Here is a 26,027-nt window from a genome sequence, read left to right as displayed (position 1 = left end):
CCCAAGGCGAGATCGCCAGCGGCAGTGCAGGCCCCCCGGGTTCACCTAGGGCTCTCAGACTTGACTGCTGACTCTAGCAAGCGTTCTCTCTTTTCTTCAAATTCCTGTTATCCCTAACTCACCGGCTCCTGGCCCCATGTAGGCAACCATTCAAATGTATTTAACATGCATGTATTAAAATATAGTCTTACTAAATATTTTATCATCTCATGTGCGTGTATTTCTAATCAGATGCATGTTATTCTTCTTCTTGCTTCCACATTTTAGAGATCCATCCATGCTGCGGCACGTTGGGTACTTCTGTCCGCTGTGTGGTGAGTGCAGGATCCACAACAGGAGGTGTGGGCACATGAAATTTGGGTAGGTAGCCATCTTCGCTTGCGAGGGCCGCCATGACCAAGTACCACAAACCGGGTGGTTAAACAACAGAAAATGTTTTTTAATATTTATTTATTTATTTAGAGTACAAGCAGGAGGAGCAGAGGGAGAAAGAAAAATCTCAAGCAGACTCCATGCTGAGTGTGAAAGCCCATGCGGATTTCGATCTCATGATCCTGAGATCATGACCAGAGCCGAAACCAAGAGTCTGATGTTTAACCGACTGTGCCACCCCAAGCACCACCCAGGCGACCCTAAATGACAGAAATTTATTTTCTCACGGTCAGGAGGCTGGAACTCTGAGATCAAGGTGTCGGCAGGGTTGGTTTCTTCTGAGGCTTCTTTCTTCGGTTTGCAGATGGCTGCCTTCTCCCTTCCTCCAAACACAGACGTTCTGAGTTACTGGGGTGGGGGGTTAGGACTTCAACATATGCATTCGGGGAGGGCACAGTTCAGCCCATAGCAGTGGCCTTACCCTTCAGGTGACCTGTGCGTGGAGTCCTATATCCCCCCACAGCCTCCAACACTTGCTGCCATCCAGCTTTCTAAGCCTCACCCCACTAGCAGGCATAAGGTGATATTTTACTGTTGTTTTAATATGCATTTCTCTGTATTCCTAATGATTTTAAACATCTTCCTATGTTTCTTAGCCTTTTGGGTTTTCTCTTCTGCAAATTGTTTTTCTATGAGGTTGCTGTCTTTCTTGCTGACCTACAGGAATTGCTTGTGTAGTGATCCCTATCGGTTTCAGACATTGTAAAGATCTCGCATTCGTTTCACTCTGCCTGTGACATCCTTATTTGCATTTAATCAAATGCATCAAGCATTTTGCCTCAAAGGTTGTACCTGTAAATTTTTTCTTCAGGAGCACTTTTCTATCCTAGGTCACAAAGGAACTTTCCTTCCTGTTCTTCAATGAGCTTTCTAGTGTTTACCTTGCACGTCCGACCCAGCAACATGGGAGGGCTGACTGCAGAGCCAGGCAGCGCTCCCCTGCCAGGGGCACCAAGGGGGACCCCTTCCTCTCCGAGCCTCACTCCTCATGGGCACTGCTCAACGATGTGTGACAGTCGTCACGCAGCACTTCTGCTCCCGGGCCCCATTAGCGGGTAGAGCCCAAGAAAAAGGAAGGCAGTTCATCAGCCTGAACTGGCACCCAGCCCTCCTGGCGCAGAGAAAGGGCAGCTTTCATGGGCCAAGATTCCCCGTTTACTCTCTGCAGTGCTGCCAATGGCATAGAGAACCTTATTCCCAGCCTTGGGGACGGAGCTCTCGGCCACGCTGTCACCGGTTCCCTAGGACATGCCTCAACTTGCCCACCTGAGCAACAAGGGGCTTGAACCGGGTGGTGTCCCAAGGCTCTGCTGACTCCCAAATCCTGAACCCAATACCTTCGTGTTTATTTTGGAAACTTTTGCCCTCCCCCAAAAGTTTTTTACTCGGGACAGATGGTGGAGAGAACCGTGGAGCTCGAATTCCTCCGATGTGTTTGGGATATGGGCAGGAGAGGCTGGTGCATTTGTTTCCTTTCTGGGAATTCTGGCAGCTGCTTCAGGAAGGACCTCTGCAAAAGGGTGCCATCCCCTGGGCCTGGAGCCTGATGACCCACTGGCAGCTGCGCCTCCTGCTGGCCATTTTGTGGCAGGGCTGGTCCTAGGAGATGGAAACCAAATGGGCCTCAGAGCGCAGACAGGCGCTCAGAGCCTACAGCAGGGTAAATGCCAGCTACAGGCACAGATTAGCAGAAGCCAAGCCTGCAGAGAAGGCAGGCCTCCCTGCCTGCCCCTACCCAGGGCTGCTCCCCGTGACTGTTATGTTGGCTTTTTCAAGGTCTCTCCTGGACCCATGATGGCATTCCAGAATCTAGGCATTAGTGTTAAGGACTGAGGCAGCGCTCCTGTCCAGACACTGGACAGGAGGACCTGAATTCCACTCCTCTCAACAACCCCCCTCCATTATGTCAGGCCCACCTCACACCCTCTAGGAAAACAGACCTGTTGCTCAGAATTTTTTTTACACGAATACACGCACATTAATAAGCACCTTGGGTTTATTCTCCTCTCACTTCTGAAGCCACCTTATTTGATTTATATATACATAGTATATAAATGACAAAACAATATTCTTTACATACGTTAACACGAGTTTTGGCTTTACTACTGTGTGAGAGTTTGTTAAAACATAGCCATCATTTATTCAAAATAGATCTGTTATTACATGAAAACAGTAAGAAGCTTGTACAACATGGACAGCAAGCATTCAAAACGAAGATGTGAAGTCAATGGTTTTGCCCTGGCTAAATCAGCCTCAATCTTTTATGCTCTCAGTAGAAAAGTCTATTAAATAGAGTAGAATTCTAGGGGCGGGTGGGGAGGTCAAGTCATATGAATAATTCATGAAATAATACTTCTGATGTAACCCAGAATCACACGAGGGTTAAAGAAGGTCATATGTACCAAGCACAGGTTAGAACAAAGGATTTGATCGTTTTACCCTAAGTAAAAGGCGCCTGTGGGCAGCAGCTCTGTCGTCAGTACACATGGCCAGAAGTGTCCATATCCGGCCATTCCCAGATCACACTGACGAGCCCTTTTCCACAGGTTTCCTGCCAAGACGGTTCCCCAGAAACAGGTCTGACATCACTGCTTCCCCGATGGGAGAAGGTGGGAGAATCAGAGCTCTCCTCATTTGGGTGGGGGACAGACCCTGAGGGTTGGTTCAACCCGCAGAACCAGCCTCCCTGGGTCCTGGAGGCTCCAGCGTCAATGGTACCAAGAGCTCTGTGACTGGAGGGCAGGAGGCAGGTTCAAGGAGGAGAAAGAGAAGCCACTACCTTTCTAGAGTGAAAGAATGATGTCCATTTACATTGCAGTCTCATAAAATGCCCATTTCTGTAAAACATAGAAGACACGGCCACACCGTGCTGCCTGAAGCTTGGACCTCCTTGTATCAGGTGAAGGCTTTTCTCCTCCTGCATGCGACCAAGGGATTCACCCAGCACTCTCCTCTACCAGGCTTTTATCCTTCTGCTGGCATGCCAGGGGACCAGGCTGTTCCCGCCACTGCTCAGCTGGGGACACCGAGGCCTGTGGGCATGACTTGCCCCCTCCAGTGCAGGGCTGAGTGCAGGGCTGAGTAGAAGAGTCAAGCCGATCCCCAGGCCTCCCCCATCTCTCACGGGCACATCTCCTCTCTCTTCCTCCACCATGGACACAGTGCGCAGTGGAACTTCTCTGTACCTAGGCAGGATTCTGTGTGGGAACATCTGGAACGTGAACCATACCAGAGCAGGGGTGCACATCTATCCCCACAAACACTCCCGTGCCTCCTGGTCCTCACCTGTGCTGTTCTGGGCATGCACAGCAGTGGGCTCCTAAGGGCCACCCATCCCCCATATACAGTGAGGGGTTGATTCCTTCCAGGAACAGGAAACAGCAGCCCCGACCTGCCCAGAGGCAGCTACTTAAGGGCCCCCCGCTCTGCTCCCCACCTGTGGCCTGCTTCCCATGTCCCCAGTGGCCGGCCCTGCTGGGTGTCATCTTTCACTGTGAGCAGTGCTGAACACCCAAGTGCTCCTCCCCACTGAGCGTGGACTCCCACATGTGTGCTGAAGCTTCTAGCAGCACAGAGGGAGAGGGCTGGGCCTCAGGGCAGCCCAGCAACTACAATCAAAGATGGCTTTCTCATCCCTCCAGAGATTCCAGGTTCAGCCTCTGTGTTCAGGGCTGGGATGCATGGGACAGACATGGAAAGAGGCAGAGGAGTCCTGGAGAATGGGGGCACCTAAGAAAGGAACAGGGAGCTCCAGAGGAGGCAAATGTTTGAATTTCAGCACTCCTCTTGACACTCTCTGGCCTGCTCCTTAAGGAACTTTAAAATGGTGGGCCTTGCCTCACCATGCCTGCAACAAGAGTTCACAGGTAACGGGGGCAAGTCTGAGAAGCAAAACCAGGAGCCTCTGGTCACATTCCTCCTGCTGCCGGTGGTGGGTCCTCCTGTACTGAGAGGAATGCCAACCCAAATATGCCCCCGACTGTCTCCAGCCAGGAAAAAGAAACTCAGGAATGATCCTCATCACAGTAAGGCTAGCCTAGGGAAATGAAAACCAGAGTCTGTGCATTTCTTTGACCAGCATACTTGGGGAAGGGAAAACCCTTCCGGCCTTGGCCCCTTGGTTGGGAAACCCTGGTCAAGAGTGCTGAGCCACACTGCCAGCCCAATACAATGTTCAAGATCTTGCAGCATCTGATCCCAGAAGGCACTTTGAAGGTTTGTTTTCAACATTATTTCATCTATTCCCAGATCTACCCCTGGGAGGTCGGTTGGGCAGGTAGTATTTTACCCCTGGGAAAACAAAGTGCTAGAACAGCAATGAGTCTGTGGGGGAGTGAGGATAACTCCTGCAGGGGGCAGGGAGCAGCTTTCTGGCATCAAGGATGGCACAGCGGGGTTGGGGGAGGGGGTGTGGGGAGGCACAAAACTCATGGCCTGAACCAGCCTGCGATTTCCCTTGGACAATATCCCCAGAACTTCTTTCCTATCACTTACCTCTTCCTCCAATAAGTTGATGCTTCTTTCAGCGGGATTCTAGTTAAACAATGCTTATGTACTGTTTGGCTAGGGCATCTTTTCCCTTTTGTTTGCAAAAACCAATCTCAAACCCCATGTAGATGCTAATTGATGACAACCACTTTCAACCAGGGGTAGATAACATCCCCGCTGCTGCAGAAACATTCACCAGAAGGGACTTCTCTTCAGGGATGGTTCTCTACTGTCCGCTGAGTGTGGATCACAGGCTCAGACACCAAGAGCAAGAGGCCAGTAACACCAGTAACACAGGGGCTCAAAATAAACAACGAAATAAACCTACGATTCACTTGTAAGCCGTTCTTATCAACTTTTAAAGTCCCCCCCCTTTTTTTGGTGCTTCTAATTTACAAGGATTCGTCTCCCCTCCTTGGCTTCCCATTCTCTTTTACCATCTCTTCAAAATTATGTCCCAGAAAGCCTTTAGATGCACCTGCTAGATATGCAGAAAGTCATGCAGATGCAGAATTGAAGGAGAGACAACAATGAACTTGACATCTGAGGATAGCGCCAACATACCTCTCACAGCCAGATATTGTTTGATTAAAAATAGAAAATTGTTTTATAGGAAAATAAAATGACTGCGGCAACATTTTCCCAACAATTTCCAGTCATATAAACTTGTTTTTCTTAAAGTGACATCAAGGTAGCTCAGTAGCAATACACTAACAGTAACAACCAACTACACCTGAATTCCCTAAAATAATATTCTTGCTTTCCCCCACATACTCAATAACTCTTGAAATGGTTTCCAACTTTTTAAAAACTATCAAAGTAGGATTTCTTAATTTATCAAGACCACATAATTCAACCTTAAATCCCATGCAATTGCCGTTGAGCTATTCAGATTCCAGGTTTCTACCAAGAAGAATCCAAAGGGCAGGCTCCCAAAACGGTATCCTGAATGGCGCTGGACAACCCAGGCTGAAATTTCTGGAGACCTAAGGGACCTTCTTCAGAGCCCCAGGTTGGAAAGCTGTGATCAATCAACTATTTTGAAAATGAGACAAGAAAAGTAACTTTGCAGAGCACAGGGTTAATTATACCTTGATGAAGCTTTAAAAAAATTAACACCTACTTAACTCCTGTTCATAAAGAATGAGGTCCTCGATCTAATTAAGATGACTGGGAAAGGTGTAAAGGAGTAATTAATTTGGGAGGGCTTCTGGGAACAGGGACACAGGATCAGGCATTGCTCATCATTAAAATGACAGGTACCCAGCTGCCATGTACAAGGCTGATGACAAGAGCATTTTTGTTTGTTTGTAATGCCCCCTGCATCAAAGTGTCACTATGTGAATCCAGTCTGTGGCCCACTGCAGAAAGTCCTGAAATTTCCAGGCTTATAAGCTCATGGTCATGCTCACGATCTATGATCCAGTAGCACTGGTTACTCAATTTCTAAAATACTCAGATATGCCCTGCAAATAAATTTAAAAAAAAAATTTCCATACCCACGCAGCTCCACCACCATAAAAAGTTGTAGATAAATTAAATAAATTCAGCTTTCTTAACCATTTTCTCAGCTTAAGTTTACCCTTTCCCTAAATGAAGATAAGTTCAATTTATATCCAAAATATATTTAAATATTCTAAAGGTACCATACCGGACCCAAGTTATCAAAAAATGTAAACAAAATTTATCTAGTTTCTATTCTGAGCCATATTCTAAAATTTTTAATTCACCCTGTATTGACCCTCTACGAGAAACTAACCAAGTCACATTTAGACTGAAAAGCTGATTCAGGTTTTAAAGTGGTTCCTCAGAGACAACTGCCACTTACTAAAACTAGTGTTATTGGATCTCGTGGTTTATTGCGTAATTCGATTGAAAAGACCAAAACAATTCCGTTCTGATCTTCCAGTAATGCTCCTTGGGGGGTGAGCCCCCAAATTCTGCTGTCCCAAGGAGAGGTGCTGACCTGGAGATTCTGCTGTAACGCTCAGCACAAAGCCCGGCCTGCGTCTCAAGCCACCTCCTGCCTTCCGCTGCACCTGCTCAAAATCCCCCACTGTCGCTCTCCGCCTGGCTTGGTCGAAGGGAACTTCGAGGGTGAAAATTTGAGGTGAACTGGAGAAGCCAGAAGGGAAACAGAGATAACCCTCCTAAGAAAGCCAAAGGATCCATTCATCACACAGAGTCACCTTCACACTCCACAGTCGCACTGCTTCTCCTGAAGCTGCCTGGTCAGTATCTGATGCGAAGACAGAGAGGCCACCCCGATGTGAAAGAGGATTTGCCAGACATTCCGTAGCCCATGCAGGTACACGTTGCCCAGGCAGATAAAGAGCAGCAACAGCACCACCTTCCTTGTCCTGGCTGGACTGTAGAACAGGTACAGATAACACTGAAATGACACCAGAAGAGGCAGTCCAATCAGAGACGAGGAAACAGCCACGGGTCAGACGCAAGAGGCACATCTTGCACCTGCACGCACGTGCACTAGCTTATTAAACCGAATTCACTGAGTGCGACCTGGACGCACTGGGTGAGCTGCTGGTAATCACTGGATGAAAGTGGAGATTCAGAAGACACAGAGAAGTGACACAGATATCACAGGAGGAATGAAAACACGACACTCTTTAACACGTTTAAGAAACACAAAGGGCAATGCCCTGGCTGTGGACTGTGGATAAAGAAGAGATGCAGGTAAGGGAAAGAGAGCCAGGCCAAGACACCCCAAGGAGGCTGACTGGCCTCCGACTAAATTCTTCCTTCAGGGTAGTCGTGACAGGCAGGACGGCCCATGAAAGGAGCCATCTTTTATCATTCGTTTCTTCCTGAGTTACAACTACATCAGGGACCAACGTTCCCTAGACATCCCCCTTATCATGTCTTCAAAAACATTTCTGCAACAGGGAAAGTCTCACAGCCCTGAGAGCGACCGGTATTTTGTATAGGGCTATCACGGAGAAAGGAGGCCATTCTTGTTCTGCGAAAGGTAAAAAGTAGCTTTTGGGTTCAAAGTTGAAAAAAACAAGAAGCACGTTCTCAAAACCCAGAGCAATTCAACAAATTGAGCTCCACTGAGTGGGGGAGAGCTCCCCACTGAAAGAGCTATTCAAGTAGGAATACAGCTGAGATAACAAAGGCCGAGGGATAAGACCCCCGCAGCCCTGAAACACAGGCTCTGAGCACCTCAAATGGCAACACCCAAGGCTCCAGAGACTTGATTTCTCAAAAATGAGTGCATTTTCAGTCCTAGGTTGAAAATTTCTCTTGGGACAATCATGTCCTTCTTGGAAAATAGACCATTCTAGGATGGATGCAAAAAAAGAGAAGAGAGGAAGTACCATGAGAACAGAAACTTTAATTGAAAGGAAAACAAACAAACAAAAAAGCTTAAGAATGTGGAGAAAGTACTAAAGTCCTCGCCTTTTGTGGAGGATGAGGAAAGAAAATTACAGTCAGGTTTTTTACTAGAATGAACTCTGCCTATAGGGGATTCAAGATTCATTTTACTCCACCCCTTAAGTATGACACTTACTTGAAAATAACTAAATAATAATCAAAGCTCACTATTAATGTTGCAATGTTTATCTCATTTCCTAAGGACAGATTTGAATCAGATGGCATTACTATTAAAAACAATTTTTGGGAGGGGCACCTGGGTGGCTCAGTTGGTTAAGTGTCTCCCTTTGGCTCTGGTCGTGATCTCAGGATTCTGGGACTGAGCCCCGCATGGGGCTCCCTGCTCACGGGGAGTCTGCGTCTACCTCTGCCCCTCCTCCCACTCATGTCCTGTCTCTCTCTCTCCCTCTCTCAAATAAATAAAATCTTTAAAAAAAAATTTTTTTTAAATCTAGTCCTGGGTTTAAAAAAAAAAAAGCACATATAAGTAGTGGTTACTTCTGCAGAAGGACAAATCTGTACTTGGAGTACCCTGACTATAAGTGAGACCCTGCCCCGCATTTAGTCAGGCCCAACCTAATCCCCACAGCAGTCTCATCCCTCCCTTCTTGGGAGTGGAGTCCAAATTTCTGTTCAGCCATTGTTAAAGGCTCTGTGGCCTAGGGCAAGTGGCTTTCTCTTTCTGAGCCCAATATTCTTCCTCTGTAAAATGAAACAACTGGGCAGGATGGGCCCTCCACTAAGGACCAGTCCATGACATGCCTTGGTGGAACAAAATCACATCTAGAAACTTGTTGATGATTCCAATAGAAAAACAAATTAAGTCCATGGAGTTCAACCCATTCATCAAAATATCAATGTTTCACCCACCTGGAAAATACAGGCTACAAAAGGAATAAGAAAAGCCAGAATATTTCCAATCTCCTCGTGGGCAACCTAAAACAAACATAAGAAACAAATACAAGAAAAGGAATATTCAGATGAATAGCAACACTAAGACATGAAGCCCTGCACACCTCGTTCGCTCTGGTATGGTGGAGAATACAAAATCCCTGGCTGGGGGAGACATAAGTCCCCGTTTGTTTACCAGGGCAAGGGTTGGCATGCGACTGTTTTCAACAGACTGGGTGCACCACGCGCCCTCACGTCCCTGTGCTTCTGTGCTAAGTGCCCAAGCTGGATTGCCTCCCAACGCTACCACTTCTCAAAATCCTACGCTTCTGTCAGCACTCAGCTTTCCCTAACTCCACCCACCCCCGGGTACCACGACCTCCTGAGTGATGTCCTCACACTCTACCACCTTGCTGGCCAGGCGCCTGTTCTAGTGTGTACAGAGGCTTGGTAAGTATCTGGGTGTGAATAACCATGAAAAACAAGAGTGGGAACCATGGCACACATTGGCTAAAGACAGGATATGGTGACAGGAGGTCACTGCTGCCCCTCTCCACACAGGTGAGCCTACATTAGTCTCCTGAGACCCAGCCTCAGTTGTGCTTCGGACTTTGGCCACCACCATCATGACTGTGAGCGTTACGGCTCTATTTTTAAAAGTAGTATCTATCTGCTTATGCCTACAGTGATTCTGTACTTCTTAAAAAGTACTTTTGAAAAACAACCTGAGGGTTTTGAAGGGTCAGGGGTGGGAGGTTGGGGCAACCTGAGGGTTTTGAAGGGTCAGGGGTGGGAGGTTGGGGGAACAGGTGGTGGGTAATGGAGAGGGCACGTTTTGCATGGAGCACTGGGTGTTGTGCAAAAAGAATGAATACTGTTACGCTGAAAAAATAAATAAAATGAGAAAAAAAAAAAAAAAGTGCCCAAAAAAAAAAGTACTTTAAAGGGCGCCTGGGTGGCTCAGTCGTTAAGCGTCTGCCTTCAGCTCAGGTCATGATTCTGGGGTCCTGGGATCGAGTTCCGCATCAGGCTCCCTACTCCACGGGAAGCCTGCTTCTCCTTCTCCCACTCCCTCTGCTTGTGTTTCCTCTCCCACTGTCTCTCACTCTGTCAAATAAATAAAATCTTTTTTTTTAAAGTGTTTTAAATACTCAAAATTTAGAAAAAAAATGTTTTAAAAGCACTGAAATAGGAAGTTGCTTTGATTGGAGTGGGCTGGCAAATCAGCTTCCTGGTGCTACAGCTCTCTGACAAAGACACAGGGAGGGTAGCATCTGCATGATATAAATCAGAGTAGGAGGCACTTTTCCCAAGGGGACACAGCCTGAACCTCAAAGTTGTAGATCAAATTTGTTCTTGAGCCATCAGGGCCCTGGTGTGACTCCTGGGGCCCCACAGATGTCTCCGTAGCACACTAGTTCTCACCAGCTCCCCCTGTGGCTTCTGAGGACAACAGATACAAAAGAGCAAGTCTCATATTTGTTCAGCCAACTATAAAGAATGGACTTTAACATAAAAATCATATTTTAATTAAAAAATTTTGAAATCTTAGGGGCGCCTAGGTGGCTCAGTTGTGAAGTGTCTGCGTTCGGCTCGGGTCATGATCCCAGGGTCCTAGCATCGAGCCCCAAAAGCTCCCTGCTCAGGGGTAAGCCTGTTTCTCCCTCTCCCACTTGCCCTGCGTCTGTTCCCTCTCTCGGTGTGTGTGTGTGTGTGTCTCTCTCTCTCTGTCAAATAAATAAATAAATAATCTTTTTAAAAAAATTTGAAATCTTTGTGCATAACAACCTCATAAGTGAAGTGGATCCCCACCAGTTTCTTCCACTATAGGTCCTTCAATGTAAAGTACAATAAAGAAAGGTTACCTGTAAAGAATGTTCTGCGAGGTGAATCCCACGGATGAGATTCAGAGCAGCACACATGATGTTGAGAATAAGCGAGAGGACACCCAGGGCTGTCACTGGTTCCATTCGGAAATTAGGAGCTTCACAATTAAAAAAAATAAGTGTCTAGTGAACATAATTTCTATATGAAAGAAAAATAAACAGAGACATTAACTAGACCTCCACTAATGGCAGGCTCAGTATGTTAAACACAGAATTACAAACGTATTAACTAAAAACAGCTGCTGTTAGACAGCAAAAAAGGCAAGAAATGAAGGACAGAAAGGATCTGGGAATCCGAAGTGAATTCTTCCAGAAAGAGGTCCTTCTCCGAGGAAGCACAGGTTTTTCAGGGCCTGATGTTCTCTCTATTTAAAGCCGTGGTTTTCAGCAGGGGTGATTAACCCCTTAGTGGACATGTGGCAATGCTAGAGACATTCTGGGTTGTCAACACTGTGAACAGGGTGTCTGTGGTGTCCAGTGGGCAGAGGCCATGAAGGCTTCTGAACATCCTATAATGCCCAGGACAGTCCCTCACAATGAGGGATCATCTGGTACAAAATGTCAATATGGCTTAGATTGAGAAATCCTGATTTAAAGCAATTTATGGCTTTATCTGTAAATTGGTTGTCAAATTCTGACAGCATTTCTATCATATACTTCAACTCTCAAATTCTAAACAAGGACAGTATTCTGTCTCCTGTGCTTCTAAAGTAATTCACAGCAAATGCAGTTTCTTAAATTCTAAAATAACTAAGAAGAGGAGGGAAACATTGATTATTTGAGCTATAAGCTGTTTCTGGAACTCTAGAGCAAATGATCGTTCTCTCTTCAAAGACATCTGCTAAGACTGATTCCAGGTCACACAATTAAATGGTGACTCCCTCCCACGCCCATTCTCTTACTGTGATCTTTTAAAATCATCCCTTCTTGTCCTACATTTCACACACACACACATACACACGCGCGCGTACAAACATCTAGCCACAACCCCACTGATGCCTGTTGTTAGTGTGTTAGAGTTTCCACCGAGCTGTCAAAGTTCCTGTTAGAATAGAACATGCTACCTGTAAAGATTCTAGCCTCGGGACAATAGGGTGAGTCAAACCACTGTGAAATGTCCTAGAAAGATAAGCAAGTTGACATTTTGTGGATTTGCTTCTCTTGTCTAAGTGGTTAAAAAACAAAACACTTATTACAAAGCTGTCCCGTCTTTACATGAGGCAAAAGAAGCAGCTTGGGGCTCAAATGCTCCATGCTATGAAAGTGAAGTCCATTCCCAATATAAATGACCACCTACTGACTGGCACGAGAGCCAATCCAGGAAAGTACTGGTTGAAATAGATTAAATCAGAACACAAAGGTAAGCCAAAAATGTGGACATTTTTAATACACCACTTTTAAATTTCAACCAATGAGCTCAGTATAAAAACTGTTAAGATAATTAGACTGTTATAGTGGAGACAACTCTATCTTTTAAAGGATTCAGTTCTTACATCACTACAGAAGGCTTAGGATGTAAATATCCACTTTAATTAAAAATTGGTTTGTGTGTAACTGTAACAAGGAAAACAAAAAAATTCATGCTTTGTTACATGGTAAGTATTTAGTGGCTAATGGTGTTAATGCCAGACCATGTCACAGAATGCCAGGGCATTCAACTCGGTAAACCACAGGGACAGATGGACATCCCCAGGGCTCACGGGGAACCAGACAGTGAGAGCATTAGAAGCTGCAGCTCTGGCCCTGCCTGATATCATCCCCATGCCCTTCCCTCCCTCAGTTAAAGGGGACAAGGGTTTCTCCGTGGAAATTTGCAATGTTGCACTAAGTGATAAGATAAGGATTCCCTGGGGTGCCTGGGTGGCTCAGTGGGCTGAGTCTCTGCCTTCAGCTCAGGTCATGATCCCAGGATCCTGGGATGGAGCCCTGCATTGGGCTCTCTGCTCAGCAGGGAGCCTGCTTCTCTCTCTCTCTCTCTCTCTCTCTGTGCCTCCCTCTCTGCCTACTTGTGATCTCTGTCAAATAAATAAATAAAATCTTAAAAAAAAAAAAAAGATAAGGATTCCCTGTCAAAGGGAAAAACAGAAAAGAGAAAGAGAGAGAGAAAGAGCATGTATAAATCTACACAGTTTAGTAAGTAACTTCCCTCATGTTGAAACTTACAGACTTCACCCCAGTTCACCCCAGTTAAGGTGTGCCAAGTCACTCTTCTTTTTTTCTTTTTTTTTAGATTTTATTTATTTATTTGACAGATAGAGATCACAAGTAGGGAGAGAGGCAGGCAGAGAGAGAGAGAGGAGGAAGCAGGCTCCCTGCCAAGCAGAGAGCCCGATGCGGGGCTCGATCCCAGGACCCTGAGATCATGACCTGAGCGAAAGGCAGAGGCTTTAACCCACTGAGCCACGCAGGCGCCCCGACTCTTCTGAACGTCATCATGAGTTGCCCACTCCCGCAATCAATTTGCTAAGAGTCAAGTGTTTTCTAACAATCACCTGCAAATAGGATTAGTCCATATATTTCTCCACATATTTCATCACCCACCCCCCAAAAAGCTTCCGATTTAAAAAAAAAAAAAAGGTCAATGTCCATTTGAAACACCCAACGTCATGCCATCTTCATCAACACCAGAGCACAGCTAACCACTTACCAGGTTCCAAGTGTATCTGTGTGTGACCGTTCATTATTCCATTTGCCACATCGGTGTCCTCCAGAGTGAGGACCACTGGAGGCTGGAATTCCAGCTCCTCCTGAATTTTTTCCAAGCTGCTCTCCATCTGAATACAACTTACATGGTTAAAATGCCACTTCACTTTCTGAATGATACTGTCTGCAAAAAGAGAGCAACCCAAGTTAAGCAGCTGCATGGGAATGGATCTCATAGAACAATACGTACAAAATGAAGTTCACATTTCTAAGCAAGCTACTAAATCAGCCAGAGTGTCAAGACATACCTAACAGTCAAACGACTACTACGTGTCATTACCGGTCTCATCAATCTCTTCAGTGCATTATACATAAAATACGCATGTCTACAGAGAAGGCAATGATCCTCTCCAGCATCTCAGCGATGAGGGAGTCAAAGGATAGGGGCTTGAGTCTTAGCTCAGCCACTTCTGATAGCACAGTCCAGGGCAATTCACTGAAATGTTTTAAAGCTTAACAAGGAAAGACAGTTATTCTTGAGCTAATTACCCCAAAAAAAGGCATGTGAGAAAAAAATTACAAATAAATGTGATTATATAAACTAAGATTCTATATTTGAAAGGTATTCATTTTAATTATTGTATTTATCTTACTATTAATCCATTACCAAGTTTTAGTATCTGAAGTAGTTTCAAACAGACTGGCAAAGCAAACTGATGCATAAGGCATACACAGAATAGCTACTACGATATTCTCCTTCCACTCAGCAGGGGGCACGGATGATGCTGGGGAAGGGTCTGCTGTCAGAGCGCGCACAGCGCTTTAGCAGGAAGGCACATGCAGCGCCGAGGCGGGGAGAAGAACAGAGTCCACAGCTGCTAAGGGACTGACAGCCAAGGGACTCCACAGCTGTGGTCTGTCCCAGGCTAGCATGCCCTCTTTGCAGGGCTGAGAGCAGCAGTGAACAAGGTCTCACAGGGAGACTTGGGGAGAACCTTCTGTCTGTGTCACAGGTCAGCCAGGCAAGAGGCCTGTGTCCCAGGGACTTCCCCAGCACCTCTTAGGTGACAAAGAAATGCCAGCTGGTGGGCCACATGAGGGGGTCTGAGGGCTCTGGCAATAGTTCCAGAAAGCGACACTTCTCTGCACCCACCAACTGCTGCCAGTCCCTTATTTGAGAGCATCGCGGAGACAGCAGCTGTTTACACAGAGGCCACAGAAGGCCCCCCAACTCCCACGTCAACTCCTGTTCTCCCGAGAGCTCAGGATGACTTGACTCACCTGAGAAAAACAGAGCATATGATGTAATTATCAAGCCTCTACAAGGCCTCTGTGGCAACGCCTAGGAAAAAACTACCCTCTTTCGGAGCAGTATTTCTGACCTCTGAGTGAAGGCCCAGTTTTTCTTATTTCTAAACGGATGCAGACCGATACTCTGATAAAAGGCAATAAAAAGACTGCAGGAATGTCGAATTACTGTATGAATTTCTAAACACTTGTTATTCTCACTTTCTGTACCTACCTCACGATAAGGGAACCACCCTTTGAGTAGTAACTCTAGAGCAGGGAGAGGTTGGCAAGTCTTCTTAAAGGGCTTCATAGTCAATATTCTCGGCTTCTAGTGCCTGTGTGGTCTCTGTCACAACTATTCAATTCTGCTGGTGAGGGACAAAGCAGCCACAGGCGACCCGTAAAAGAAAGAGCGTAGCTGACTTCCGCTTTATTTAAAAAAAAGCAAACAAACCAGGCACCTGGCCCTCGGACCACAGTTTGCTGACCCCTGCTTCAGAGGACTATGGGGAAAAACCGAGATGGGTTTCACCATTCCCCAACGCTGCCTCAGGCTCTGAGGAGATGGGAAGCCAGCACTAAGCCCTGAAGCTTCCCGGGCCGCTTCAATCATGGTGCAATCTCAGGGGACCAGGCTGGCCTCCAGTGACATGCTACAGCACCTCCAGAGGTCTTCCTTGATGGCCAAAAGCCAAATCTAAACCATCAGTTCGACACACACAATGCCATAAGAGAGAGCAATATACAAGAGAGAGGGTTACAAACCGAACTCGAGAAAGGCGTATGGCCTGGAGGCCAGGCCAATACAGGTGGTATCGTAGGAAGCTGTGAATTCCCACCACACGGTCTCCAGGAAGCAGAAGGCCATGGCCGCTGGACACTGGCGGGAGCAGATAGCCATGCAAGCCACATCCCGCAAAGACGAGAAACTGAAACAAAGGGGCAACACCTGCATTAGCGGAGGGCCGACCCCTGTATTCCTGGCCCATACTCAGACACAGCCATGCCCGCGCCTGGCACCTGCCTGGCCTTGAGCAGCCCGGTAGCTGTTTGCTGCGTGTCTACTGTCTCTTCGGCTGGGCCCTCCTGGCACTTTGCCTTTCCTGTCCTTCCTCTAAACTAGTGGCTATTTACCACTGACACTGTGTGATCGCTCTTTTTGATTCCTGCACGAGGGATGCATGTTCCCCTAGGGAGAAGTAGCCTCAGGCTACTTCTGTATTTTGCCTATAGAGCAAAATCTTCTTTAATCGACACCGATAGCTTTCTCATGTTTAATCATCCTGGCATCCTGAAATGAAGCCTTCTTGGGGGCAATTCATATATATTCACGTACACACAGCTGCTAGATTTAGTTTGCTAGTGTTTTATTTAGGACTTTTGTGTCTATGCAAAGGAAGAGTGGCCTGTAATTTCCTTTCTTGCACTGTCTCCATCTGGTTGTGGTGTTGGGGTTATTCTGGTCTCATAAAACTGATGCAGGCTTTTCTCCTTCTTCCACTACTTTTCAGACTATCATGCTACCATTTCAGGTTCTGGGACGCAAGTTCTCTCTGCGGTGTCTACTGACTCCCACCCATTGAAAAATAGCTCCTTTGGTGTTCTGTAATTTTTGGTGAGAGGGACCAGTGTGGCGCTTCTTTTTTTTTTCCCCCCCCGTAAGACTCTCTCAAGGACTGAGCTGTGGCACCCACCTTCGGGAGCAGCTCTCCACTGGCTCTGACCAGCTCCTCCAGGAGTGTCATCAGTCTGGAACCGGTACTGATCTCTGAACCTTGGTCTAGACTTAAACTCCGGTCCCCCGTGAGCCACAGAAGCAGGGTTCCAATGTCCTAGATGAGATTTGGTTTTCCTTCCCATTCAAAGCCACGGAGAGAATAAATTCCTGTACTGGTGGGCGGCTCTTTCCCACCTGTCGTGGTTCCACCAGGGCTGTCGCCTGACCAGGAGGCCTTCCTCATGCCCGGGTCTTGTTCTCACGCCTCACCCAGCGGACGCCCACAGGCCTCTCCCTTTATTTATGCATGCTGAAACTCAAGGCCCGAGTTGATCCTGCCTGGTTCCCCAGGAGCCTCCATGTCAGCTCACACCCTTATCGCCTTGATATTCTGTTCCCCATCACTTCTGGGACCTTGGGAATTCCTTCTTTCAAGCTCAGTTACACATTGAAAACAATTTCTCATATACATTTACCCACATTTCCGGATGTTTCTGGCAAAGAGTTTTTAGGTTATACTGTTCTATCTTTTTATAATTGGAAGTCCCTACATAAAAACTTTCATCAATTTAAAAAAAAAAAAAAAGGATAACCTCCTCCTTATATAAGGAACTTTCCAGAGGGCTTAAGTCTCTCTAGGGTGGGTATTTCTATTTGAAAGAGTATCCCTATTTGTGGGCTGACTGTGTCTCCCAAAAAAGATATGCTGAAGTCCTAACTCCCAGTGCCTGTGACTATGACCTTATTTGGAAACAGTCTTTACAGATGCAATCAAGATAAAATTAGGTTATAACGGATTAGGGTAGCCTCCATCCAATGACTGGTGTGAAATTTCATTACAGAGACAGAGTCCATGTAACCAAGAAGGCAGAGACTGGAGTAACTCTTCCACGGGACATGGAATGACAAGGACGGCCAGCAACCACTAGAAGGTGGTAGAGAGGCATGCGAAGGTCTTCCTGAGAGCTTCCAAGAGCCCATGCCCCTACTGACACCTTCATTTCCGACTTCTGGCCTCCAGAACTGTGAGAGAATAAATTCCTGATGTTGTAATTTATTAATGGTAACTGTGGGGAAATATTTCAACTCCATAACTATAAAATAAGCTATAATACTGCTCACCCGTATGAAAAAAAAAAAGCCTGTTTCATCTGTGAAAAATAATGGTGAATATTTAATCCAAAATACAAATGAGCAGAACATTTTACATTCCGGTTTTCACAAAAGACTGCTGAAACACCCAGAAAGTCCTTTGAAGTCACAGACCTTTTTTTTTTCTTTCTTATCAGAGAAAAGTTTTCCTATTTGCAGTCCAGCACCAAGTTCCCATAGGATGTTAGATAATCAGAGCATAATGAGGAAGGGACATAGAGGAAGGTGGTTTCAGGTACACTCAGTTTTTGCTCCTGAGCCCCCGGAGCCCACACACTAACAGAAGGGCAAGAGTGGGAGCAGCAGGCTCCGTGGGGGGTGGGGGGGGCAATCGCACTCCCTTAATTCTCTGGCTGTAAATCCACACCAGCCCAGACCACTATTTGACAGCAGACCCACTCGTGACACAGCACGTGATCACAGCACGTGATCACCTAATGTTACCCCCACACATGCTTCAAAGTCAACCAAAGTTTGCGGATGTTCTGAAAAAGTGAGCATGCGTGCTTACTGTATATTGAAGTCACATCCTTCTGCAGAACCTCGACCTGGGTACTGGGCCAGTCGCAAGGCTAAAGTCTTGAGCCGTCTCCGGCATTCCAGAAAATCTTGGGTGTGGTAAAAGTCAGTGGAGGCGGAGAGAGGCAGTCCATCCCTCACCCTCACCACACAGGCAAAAAGGATCATAGACATGGTCTGCAGGGGAAGTCATGAGGACACCTGAGGAAAGCAAGGTCATCTTGTTACTGAGGGCAGATGATAGTGACAGAAACATCCCTGTGCCTGAAACGTCGTTCTGGTGGTTTCACCCTCACCCCCACTGGAACTGCTGATGTTGCCTGTATTACCACTTTCCTGGCCTCTACTGCTATGTTGCTCCCTATCTTCCTCCTTCGTTTTCTTTCCTGTCTCTTCCTCACCTGTAATCCTGCTTTTCCTTCTAATGAAACTCTCCCCTTCCAGAATGAAACCAACTAGGATGAGGGAGAAAGCAATAGAGAAGCAAGGAAGCTGCACCAGAAATGCTCAGGAGCAACAGCAACGACAGGTGGGTAGCCTGGACACAGGTAGCAAGATGGCCCCAAAGGGACCTTGGAGGCACCTGACCTGGAAGCAGTAGGGGTGGGGTCCAGTACCCTGTGCATTTCAGGTCACCCGGGGAGGCAGGTGTTGAACAGTTTAGTTGTCTTATCCTCACCTGCGGTAGAAGGATTCTGATCATCAACCTGAGTTGGTGGCGGGGAGAACAGAAGGCAAAAATGGAACTGAAAGACAGAGTATGTCCTCCCGTATTTCTGCAAACATCTGATACCAAAGCCAGTCTTCAAAATGATGACTGAGTCCCTACAGATGGCTAAAGGAAGTCATTTAGCAAATTATATTACAGTGTGATCCTAAATATTTGGTCACGGTATGTGGGCACTAGTAAGAGACAAAAGGAAACAGATCCTGAGCCCTCATGGTGCCCTTGGCAAATCAGAACAAGGTGCTTCTCAGGGTGGAAACAGCCTGGACCAGTTCTGCTAGCAGAGCTTGGCTAGGTTTTGGCCCCAGCCATTAACTCTGCAGGCGCTGGCATGGGGCATAACCTACACACGCAGGCTATGGTAGCCCTACCACCAGGGATCAGTGAGGTGGCCAGCGCAGCTTTAATGGCTCTTGTCATGCACCTACACATCCTGTTTCCCAGACTGGGTTTGTGAGGTCCTCTACCTGATAGGCTGTTAATAGGTACAGATGCTGGTAGACTTTCCTTTCAAAGAACTCCAAAGATGTAACCTCACTTGACCTCCCATTTCCTATAAGCAGGAGGAAAGGGGTACCCCTCTGATACACACTCTTCTCTTCACCTCTGTGGCTCGATGTATTCTCTGCCTTGTCTGCTACTCCTCTGACCTCCCCATATCTAAATCCAGGTCAAGGACTGTCTCCAATCCACCCTTTCCGTGAAACCTTTCCCAGACTTGTCCAGCCAGAAGTACATCTACTTATGTCTTTGTTCTCTATTTTACTAATTTGCATTTCCATTACCTAAGTATAAGTTCTAAGAATAAAGACCATATCTAGAATGGATAAATGAATAGTTATTCCCATTTTACCCAAGAAGAGACTGCAGTGGTATAAAAACAAGAGAAGGCAAAAAGAAAACTTAGTCTATAAGCCAACAGATCCTACCAAGTCCATTGTCCCATCTCCCCACATATTCCACTGAGGAATAAAAATGTGGAAAGCCCCAGGAAAAATGACTCCACACATAAAAGTGCTAAGTTCCCAGCACGGCTAGCAGGGCCTGGCCAACGGCCAGAAGGCCCGGTGGGCTGTACCACAGCTGTTTGGCCAATACTGAGACCTCGGGCACCGAAGAGGTCACCAGGGCTTGGATGTATGGAGGCTAATCTCATTACCTTCTTATACGTTCATGAATGTTTGAAATATTTAATTTAGAAATAAATTTTTAAAGATTTATGGGCACAAATCCCTGATAGAGACAGGGGAAGACTAAAAGATCAATGTGAGACTAGGACTTAGTGGTGAAACAAGAACCACAACTTGCTTGTTACCTTGACAACAGTGTTATTTTGGTGAATGCAAGGTACAGCCATTCTGCAATGCATGTAGACAAGTGTTTAAGAATCCCTGTAATGAAGATGTTTCTGAGCACACTACTTGATAAGAAAGAACAACAACTTCAACAAGAATGCTAGGCCAAGATTTAAAGACGCTGAGTCCTCCTCCCACCCTCCCCACTTCCCCACCACCAACCTAAAAAAAGGAGAGAGAGAAAGAGAAAGAGAGAGAGAGAGAGAAAATGAATCCATGAAATACCAAGAGAGTCAGAGATAGGACAGAAACACCCCAAGGCAAAATAAGAAAGGTCCTTTCTAGGGGGCTGAGTAAATTCTGAGTTCTTTAAGGGAAAACAGTATGCATGTATTCTAACTGTCAACCCCCAATATCCTCTCTAGTGCTATTTTTTTTTAAGATTTTATTTGACAGATAGAGATCACAAGTAGGCAGAGAGGCAGGCAGAGAGGAGGAAGCAGGCCCCCTGCTGAGCAGAGGGCCCGATGCGGGGCTCTATCCCAGCACCCTGGGATCACGACCTGAGCCGAAGGCAGAGGCTTTAACCCACTGAGCCACCCAGGTGCCCCTCTAGTGCTATTTTTATAGAACATCTACTATGTGCCAGGTATTGATTTTAAACCAGTAAAAAGGAAAACAGTGAACTTCCCAAGTGATAGTAATTGAAGAACCAGTTCTACCACTCTCTAAAGGACCCAAACATCCCCTCCAGGCTCTCTACTTCACGCTCTTGATCCTTTTGGTGATAAAACCTGCCTCTCCTTAAACAATAGCATTCCAGATAGATAAAACCGTTGGTCAGTTCTATCAAGTTAGTAGTACTGTAAACTAATGAAACTAATTTGCATTACTATTTGCACATCCATTTATTTTAAAATTTTTATGATGCTTATATGAAGGGGACACTGATATTAAGGGTCACCTGTGTTTGTGTACATGTATGAGTGTGTAAGTATATAGGACGGCAGCCGCCTGAGGCGTGGAGGGATTTTACACACTGCCGTGGAAGAGTCTAAGAACAGAGACAACAGCATTTTGTTCCTCTGTGACATGTACTTTGTATTCCAAAAGATGAAAAAACCTTAATACAAACAGGGAAAGGCTCATCTTTGTGTCTTTGCAGGGCCTGGTAAGAGCTTTGTATACTGTAGGGATCTGGTGTTTGCAAATGCAGGTTATGAGCTATGATGAGATGGTCTATACTTGAATAAGAGATCTGATAACTGCTTGAAAAGAATGAACTGAGGACTTCTGCTTCTGAAAAGGTGGAGTTTAAGTACTTTTTCCTACTCCCACTAATAGTACTAAAAACCATGGACATTATATATGAGATAAACATAAACATCTGAAAGGTGGAGAGAAGGTGGCAGACTGGCAAGGGATTTTGGGAACTGGGGAATGACAAGAGTTGTGTGAGCTTGCTGTTTTCTTTTTGCCTCATATATCCTGGTCCTGGTGCTGGAGAAGCTGGCAACCCCAAAATGCCAATGAATGTAGACAAAAAAAAAGAAGGAGGAGGAGAAAAAAAAAAGACCCAACAATTTAAAAAAAAAGCCTTCTCTCTCTATCCAAAGAAGCAGGAAATGTGCATGCAGCCCAGCAAAACAGAAAAATTTTAGACAAAAACATTCCACTCCAGTCAAACACCAAAGAAAAACTATAGCCATCATATATCTACAATAAAGGCTGAATTGAGAGCCCAGACTTCTCCTCTTACCTGGCACTAATAAGATGCCCCCCCCCCCCCACTCTCCATGCTGCTGGCATGTCAGAGAAGACCAGGCAGGGAGCTACAGGCAGCAAAGAGCCAACCTCTCCCACTGTATCATGAAGGAGACAGAATTCCTATCTCTGCCCAGCAATAATGAGCAGCCCCTTTCCTCCAGGGAGCCAAAAAGAGGCCCAGTGGGGAAACCTGAGCTTTTATTCCCACTTGGCAGTAATGAGATAGTGTTCCCACTTCCCTGCTAACATAAAGGCCAACTAAAACAGATCCAAGTAAGATCCAGAGTCTTGTAACATAATGTCCAAGATGTCTGGGTTTCAATCAAAATTCACTGGCCATACTAAGAACCAGGAAAATCTCAGCTTGAGTAAGAAGAGACCATCAGCTGATGCTAACACCAAGATGATAGACTTTAAAGTAACTATAATAAAAATGCTTCAATGAGCAATTATAAACACACTTGAAAGAAATGAAAAATTAAAAGTCGCAGCAAAGAAATAGAAGATATAAAGAACCAGATGGAAGTTTTAGAATTTAAAAAATTCTAGAAGTAAAGAAATTCAATAGATGAGCAATTATAAACACACTTGAAACAAATGAAAAATTAAAAGTCGCAGCAAAGAAACAGAAGATATAAAGAACCAGATTGAAATTCTATAAGAAATTCAATAGATGAACAATTATAAACACACTTGAAACAAATGAAAAATTAAAAGTCACAGCAAAGAAATAAAAGATATAAAGAACCAGATGGAAGTTTTAGAATTTAAAAAATTCTAGAAGTAAAAAAATTCAATAGATGAGCTCAACAGCAAAATGGAGGGGACAGAAGAATGATTCAAATCAGTAGACATGAAGACAGAACCAAAAAAATACTTAATTTGAATAATCTAAGAGAAATTAGATTGAAAAATATTATACAGAGCCTCAGGGACTGTGGGGCTATAACAAATTATCTAACACACATGTCACTGGAGCATAAGAGAAAGAGAGCAGGGCTGAAAAAGCATTCAAAGAGATCAGAAAATTTCCTAAATCTGACAAAAGATATAAGCCAACAGATTCAAAAAGCCGAATAAATCCCAGAAAGGATAAACCCAAAGAAATCCATGCCAACAAATACAACAGTCACTCTTGATAAAACTAAAGACAGAAAAAATGCTGAAGGTAGCAAGAAATAATATCGGGGGGGGGGAGGTTGGGGGCCAATTCAAATGACAGCAAATTTCTCATAGAAACCATGGAGGTCCAAAGAAAACATATTTCTCAAGTGCTAAAAGAACTGCCAACCTAGAATTCTGTATTTTCAGCAAAAATATCCTTCAAGAATGAAAGGAAAACTAAACCATATTTAGATGAAGAACACTGAAAGAATTTGTTACCAACACACCTGCTCTAAGAGAATGGCTAAAGGAAGTTCTCGAAACAGAAAGGAAATAATAAAAGAAAGAATCTTAGGAAAAAAGAAAACACCACAGAGAGAATAAAAACATGGGAAAATACAAGATACTATCCTTCTTATAAGTTTTGTATATTACGTTTGATGATTGAAGCAATAACTATAACATTTCTGGTGCTCTCAATGTATTTAGAGGAAATACTTAAGAGGAAATATTTATGGGGTACAGAGATACAAAGGGAGGTAAAGTCTCTATGCTTCACTTGAAATGGTAAAATGCTAACTTCAGGAGACTATGATAAGTCATAAATATGCACAAATGTAGACATATATATGCATTTATAAGTATGTATATGTATATAAGCATGCATATACATATAATTACATACATATGTACATTGTAGCTGTATACTGGAGCAGCCACTGAAAAGCTATAAAAAGAGATACCCGCAAAAACACTATACATAAATACAAATGGAATCCTAAAAGACATTTGAATTACTCACAGGGATGCAGTATCACAGGATCAAAAAACAATGACAAGAAAACAAAAAATAAAAGAGCATACTTAAATTCTAATATATCAATGATTACATCAAATCTAAATGGTCTAAATATACATTAAAGACAGAGATTGACAGAGTTGATAAAAGACATGACCCAATTATTTACTTTCTCTAAGAAGTTCACTTCAAATATAACAATATAGGTAGATTGAAAGTAAATGAATAGAAAAAAATATACCATGCAAACATTAATCAAAAGAAAGAGTGGGGCACCTGGGTGGCTCAGTCAGTTAAGCATTCAACTCTTAATTTCAGCTCAGGTCATGATCTCGGCTCAGGTCATGATCTCACGGTTTTGGGATCCAGGCCTGCATTGGATTCTTTGCTCAGCAGGGAGTCTGCTTGAGGATTCTCTCTCCCTCTCCCTCCGCCCCTGCCCATGTTCTCTCTCTCTCTCAAAAAAAAAAAAAAAAAAAGAATGAGTTACATTAAAATCAGATAAAGTACACTTCAAAGAAAATTCCAAAAATGGAGAACATTACATAATAATAAAAGAAAAAATCTACCAAGAAGACCTAAAGCTAAACATATATACATCAAACAAAATAGGTGAATCAAAATTGATAGTTAAAGGAGAAATAGGCGAATCCACAACTACAGTTGAAAACTTCAACATTACTCTCTCAACAATTGATAGAAAACCAGCAAAGATACAGAAGATCTCAACAACACTTCAACCAAAGTATGTAATCAACACTTAAAGAACACTGCATCCAACAAGAGAGTTCCTTTCAAGGGCCCACAGAACATACAGCAAGATAGATGTGGGCCATAAAACAAACCTCAACAAAATTTTTAAAATGCATACAGAGTGTGATCTGGAACCACAATATAATTAATCTAAAAAGTAATAATAGAGAGGTACTAAAAACCTCCAAACACTTAAAAATTACACAACACATTTTTGAATAACCCATGAGTCAAAAAGGAAGTCTCAAAGGAAATTTAAAAATACACTGAATAAAAAGGAAAACTTATCAAAATTTGTGGGACACAGCTAAAGTAGTGTTAAGAGGGAAATTTATAGCACCAAATCCTAATATTAGAAAAAATAACAAGGGAATACTATAAACAACTCTACATCCATAAATCGGACAATGTAGATGAAATAGTCAGTTCCTCAAAAAGCACTACCACAATTCACCCAATATGAAATGGTAATTTAAACAATCTTATAACCAAATTTCCTATTACGAAATTTTCATTTGTAATTTTAGAACTTCTGCAATCTCCAAGCCAGGATGGTTTCACTGGAGGATTCTACTGAATGTGTAAAAAAATGTAAAGAAGAATTAACACCAATTCTGCACCACCTCTTTCAAAAAATAAAAGAGGAAACAATTCTAAATTCTTTTTATGAAGATAATATCACCCTTATGTTAAACCCAGAAAACTACAGGCCAATAATTGTCATGAACTTATATGTGAAAATCCTTAACAAAATATTAGCAATCAGAATTCAGCAATATAATAAAATGAATTAGACACCATAACCAAGTGAGATTTATTCCAAGGATGCAAGGCTGGCTAAACATAGTAAAATCAGTCACTATAATCCATTACATTAGCAGGCTAAAAAAAAAAATCACACAATGATATCAATTAATATAGAAAGGACATCTAACAAAATTCAACACTTCTTCATGATAAAATCTTCAGCAAAATAAAAAGAGAGGTGAACTTCCTCAACGAGGTGAAGAACATCTACAAAAAGCCTACAGCTAACATCACACTTAATGGTTAAAGACTGAATGCTTTCCCTTTAAAATCAGATATCAAACAATGATGTCTGTGCTCACAGTTACTATTAAACACATTACTAGAAGTTCTACCCAGTGCAGTAAGGCAAGAAACAGAA

At 44.2% G+C, this 26,027-nt stretch overlaps 1 protein-coding gene across 7 annotated transcripts in view; it reads right to left on the bottom strand.

Moving 5' to 3' along the window:
- Positions 1 to 696: 696 nt before the first annotated feature.
- The window catches only part of SEC22C (SEC22 homolog C, vesicle trafficking protein), a 30,926-nt gene continuing 5,595 nt past the window's right edge, over positions 697 to 26,027 (bottom strand). For 5 of the 7 annotated variants that reach the window (XM_046002519.1, XM_046002521.1, XM_046002522.1 and 2 more), the window contains 6 exons: positions 18,407 to 18,615; positions 15,792 to 15,955; positions 13,741 to 13,920; positions 11,073 to 11,191; positions 9,187 to 9,252; positions 5,251 to 7,312 (listed from right to left, as the gene is read on the bottom strand). In XM_046002519.1, the coding sequence (XP_045858475.1) occupies positions 7,112 to 7,312; positions 9,187 to 9,252; positions 11,073 to 11,191; positions 13,741 to 13,920; positions 15,792 to 15,955; positions 18,407 to 18,588 (912 nt within the window). In that variant the 5' untranslated portion in view covers positions 18,589 to 18,615 and the 3' untranslated portion in view covers positions 5,251 to 7,111. Of the gene's footprint in view, positions 2,032 to 5,250; positions 7,313 to 9,186; positions 9,253 to 11,072; positions 11,192 to 13,740; positions 13,921 to 15,791; positions 15,956 to 18,406; positions 18,616 to 19,002; positions 19,391 to 26,027 lie in introns of those variants that run through there. The other 2 variants (XM_046002520.1, XM_046002524.1) reach the window with 2 other exon arrangements.

The sequence above is a fragment of the Meles meles genome, chromosome 4 (assembly GCF_922984935.1).
Source record: "Meles meles chromosome 4, mMelMel3.1 paternal haplotype, whole genome shotgun sequence".
NCBI classification, from domain to species: domain Eukaryota; kingdom Metazoa; phylum Chordata; class Mammalia; order Carnivora; family Mustelidae; genus Meles; species Meles meles.
Note: the sequence above shows the minus strand (reverse complement) of the source record. Positions and strands in the feature narration are given on the sequence as shown.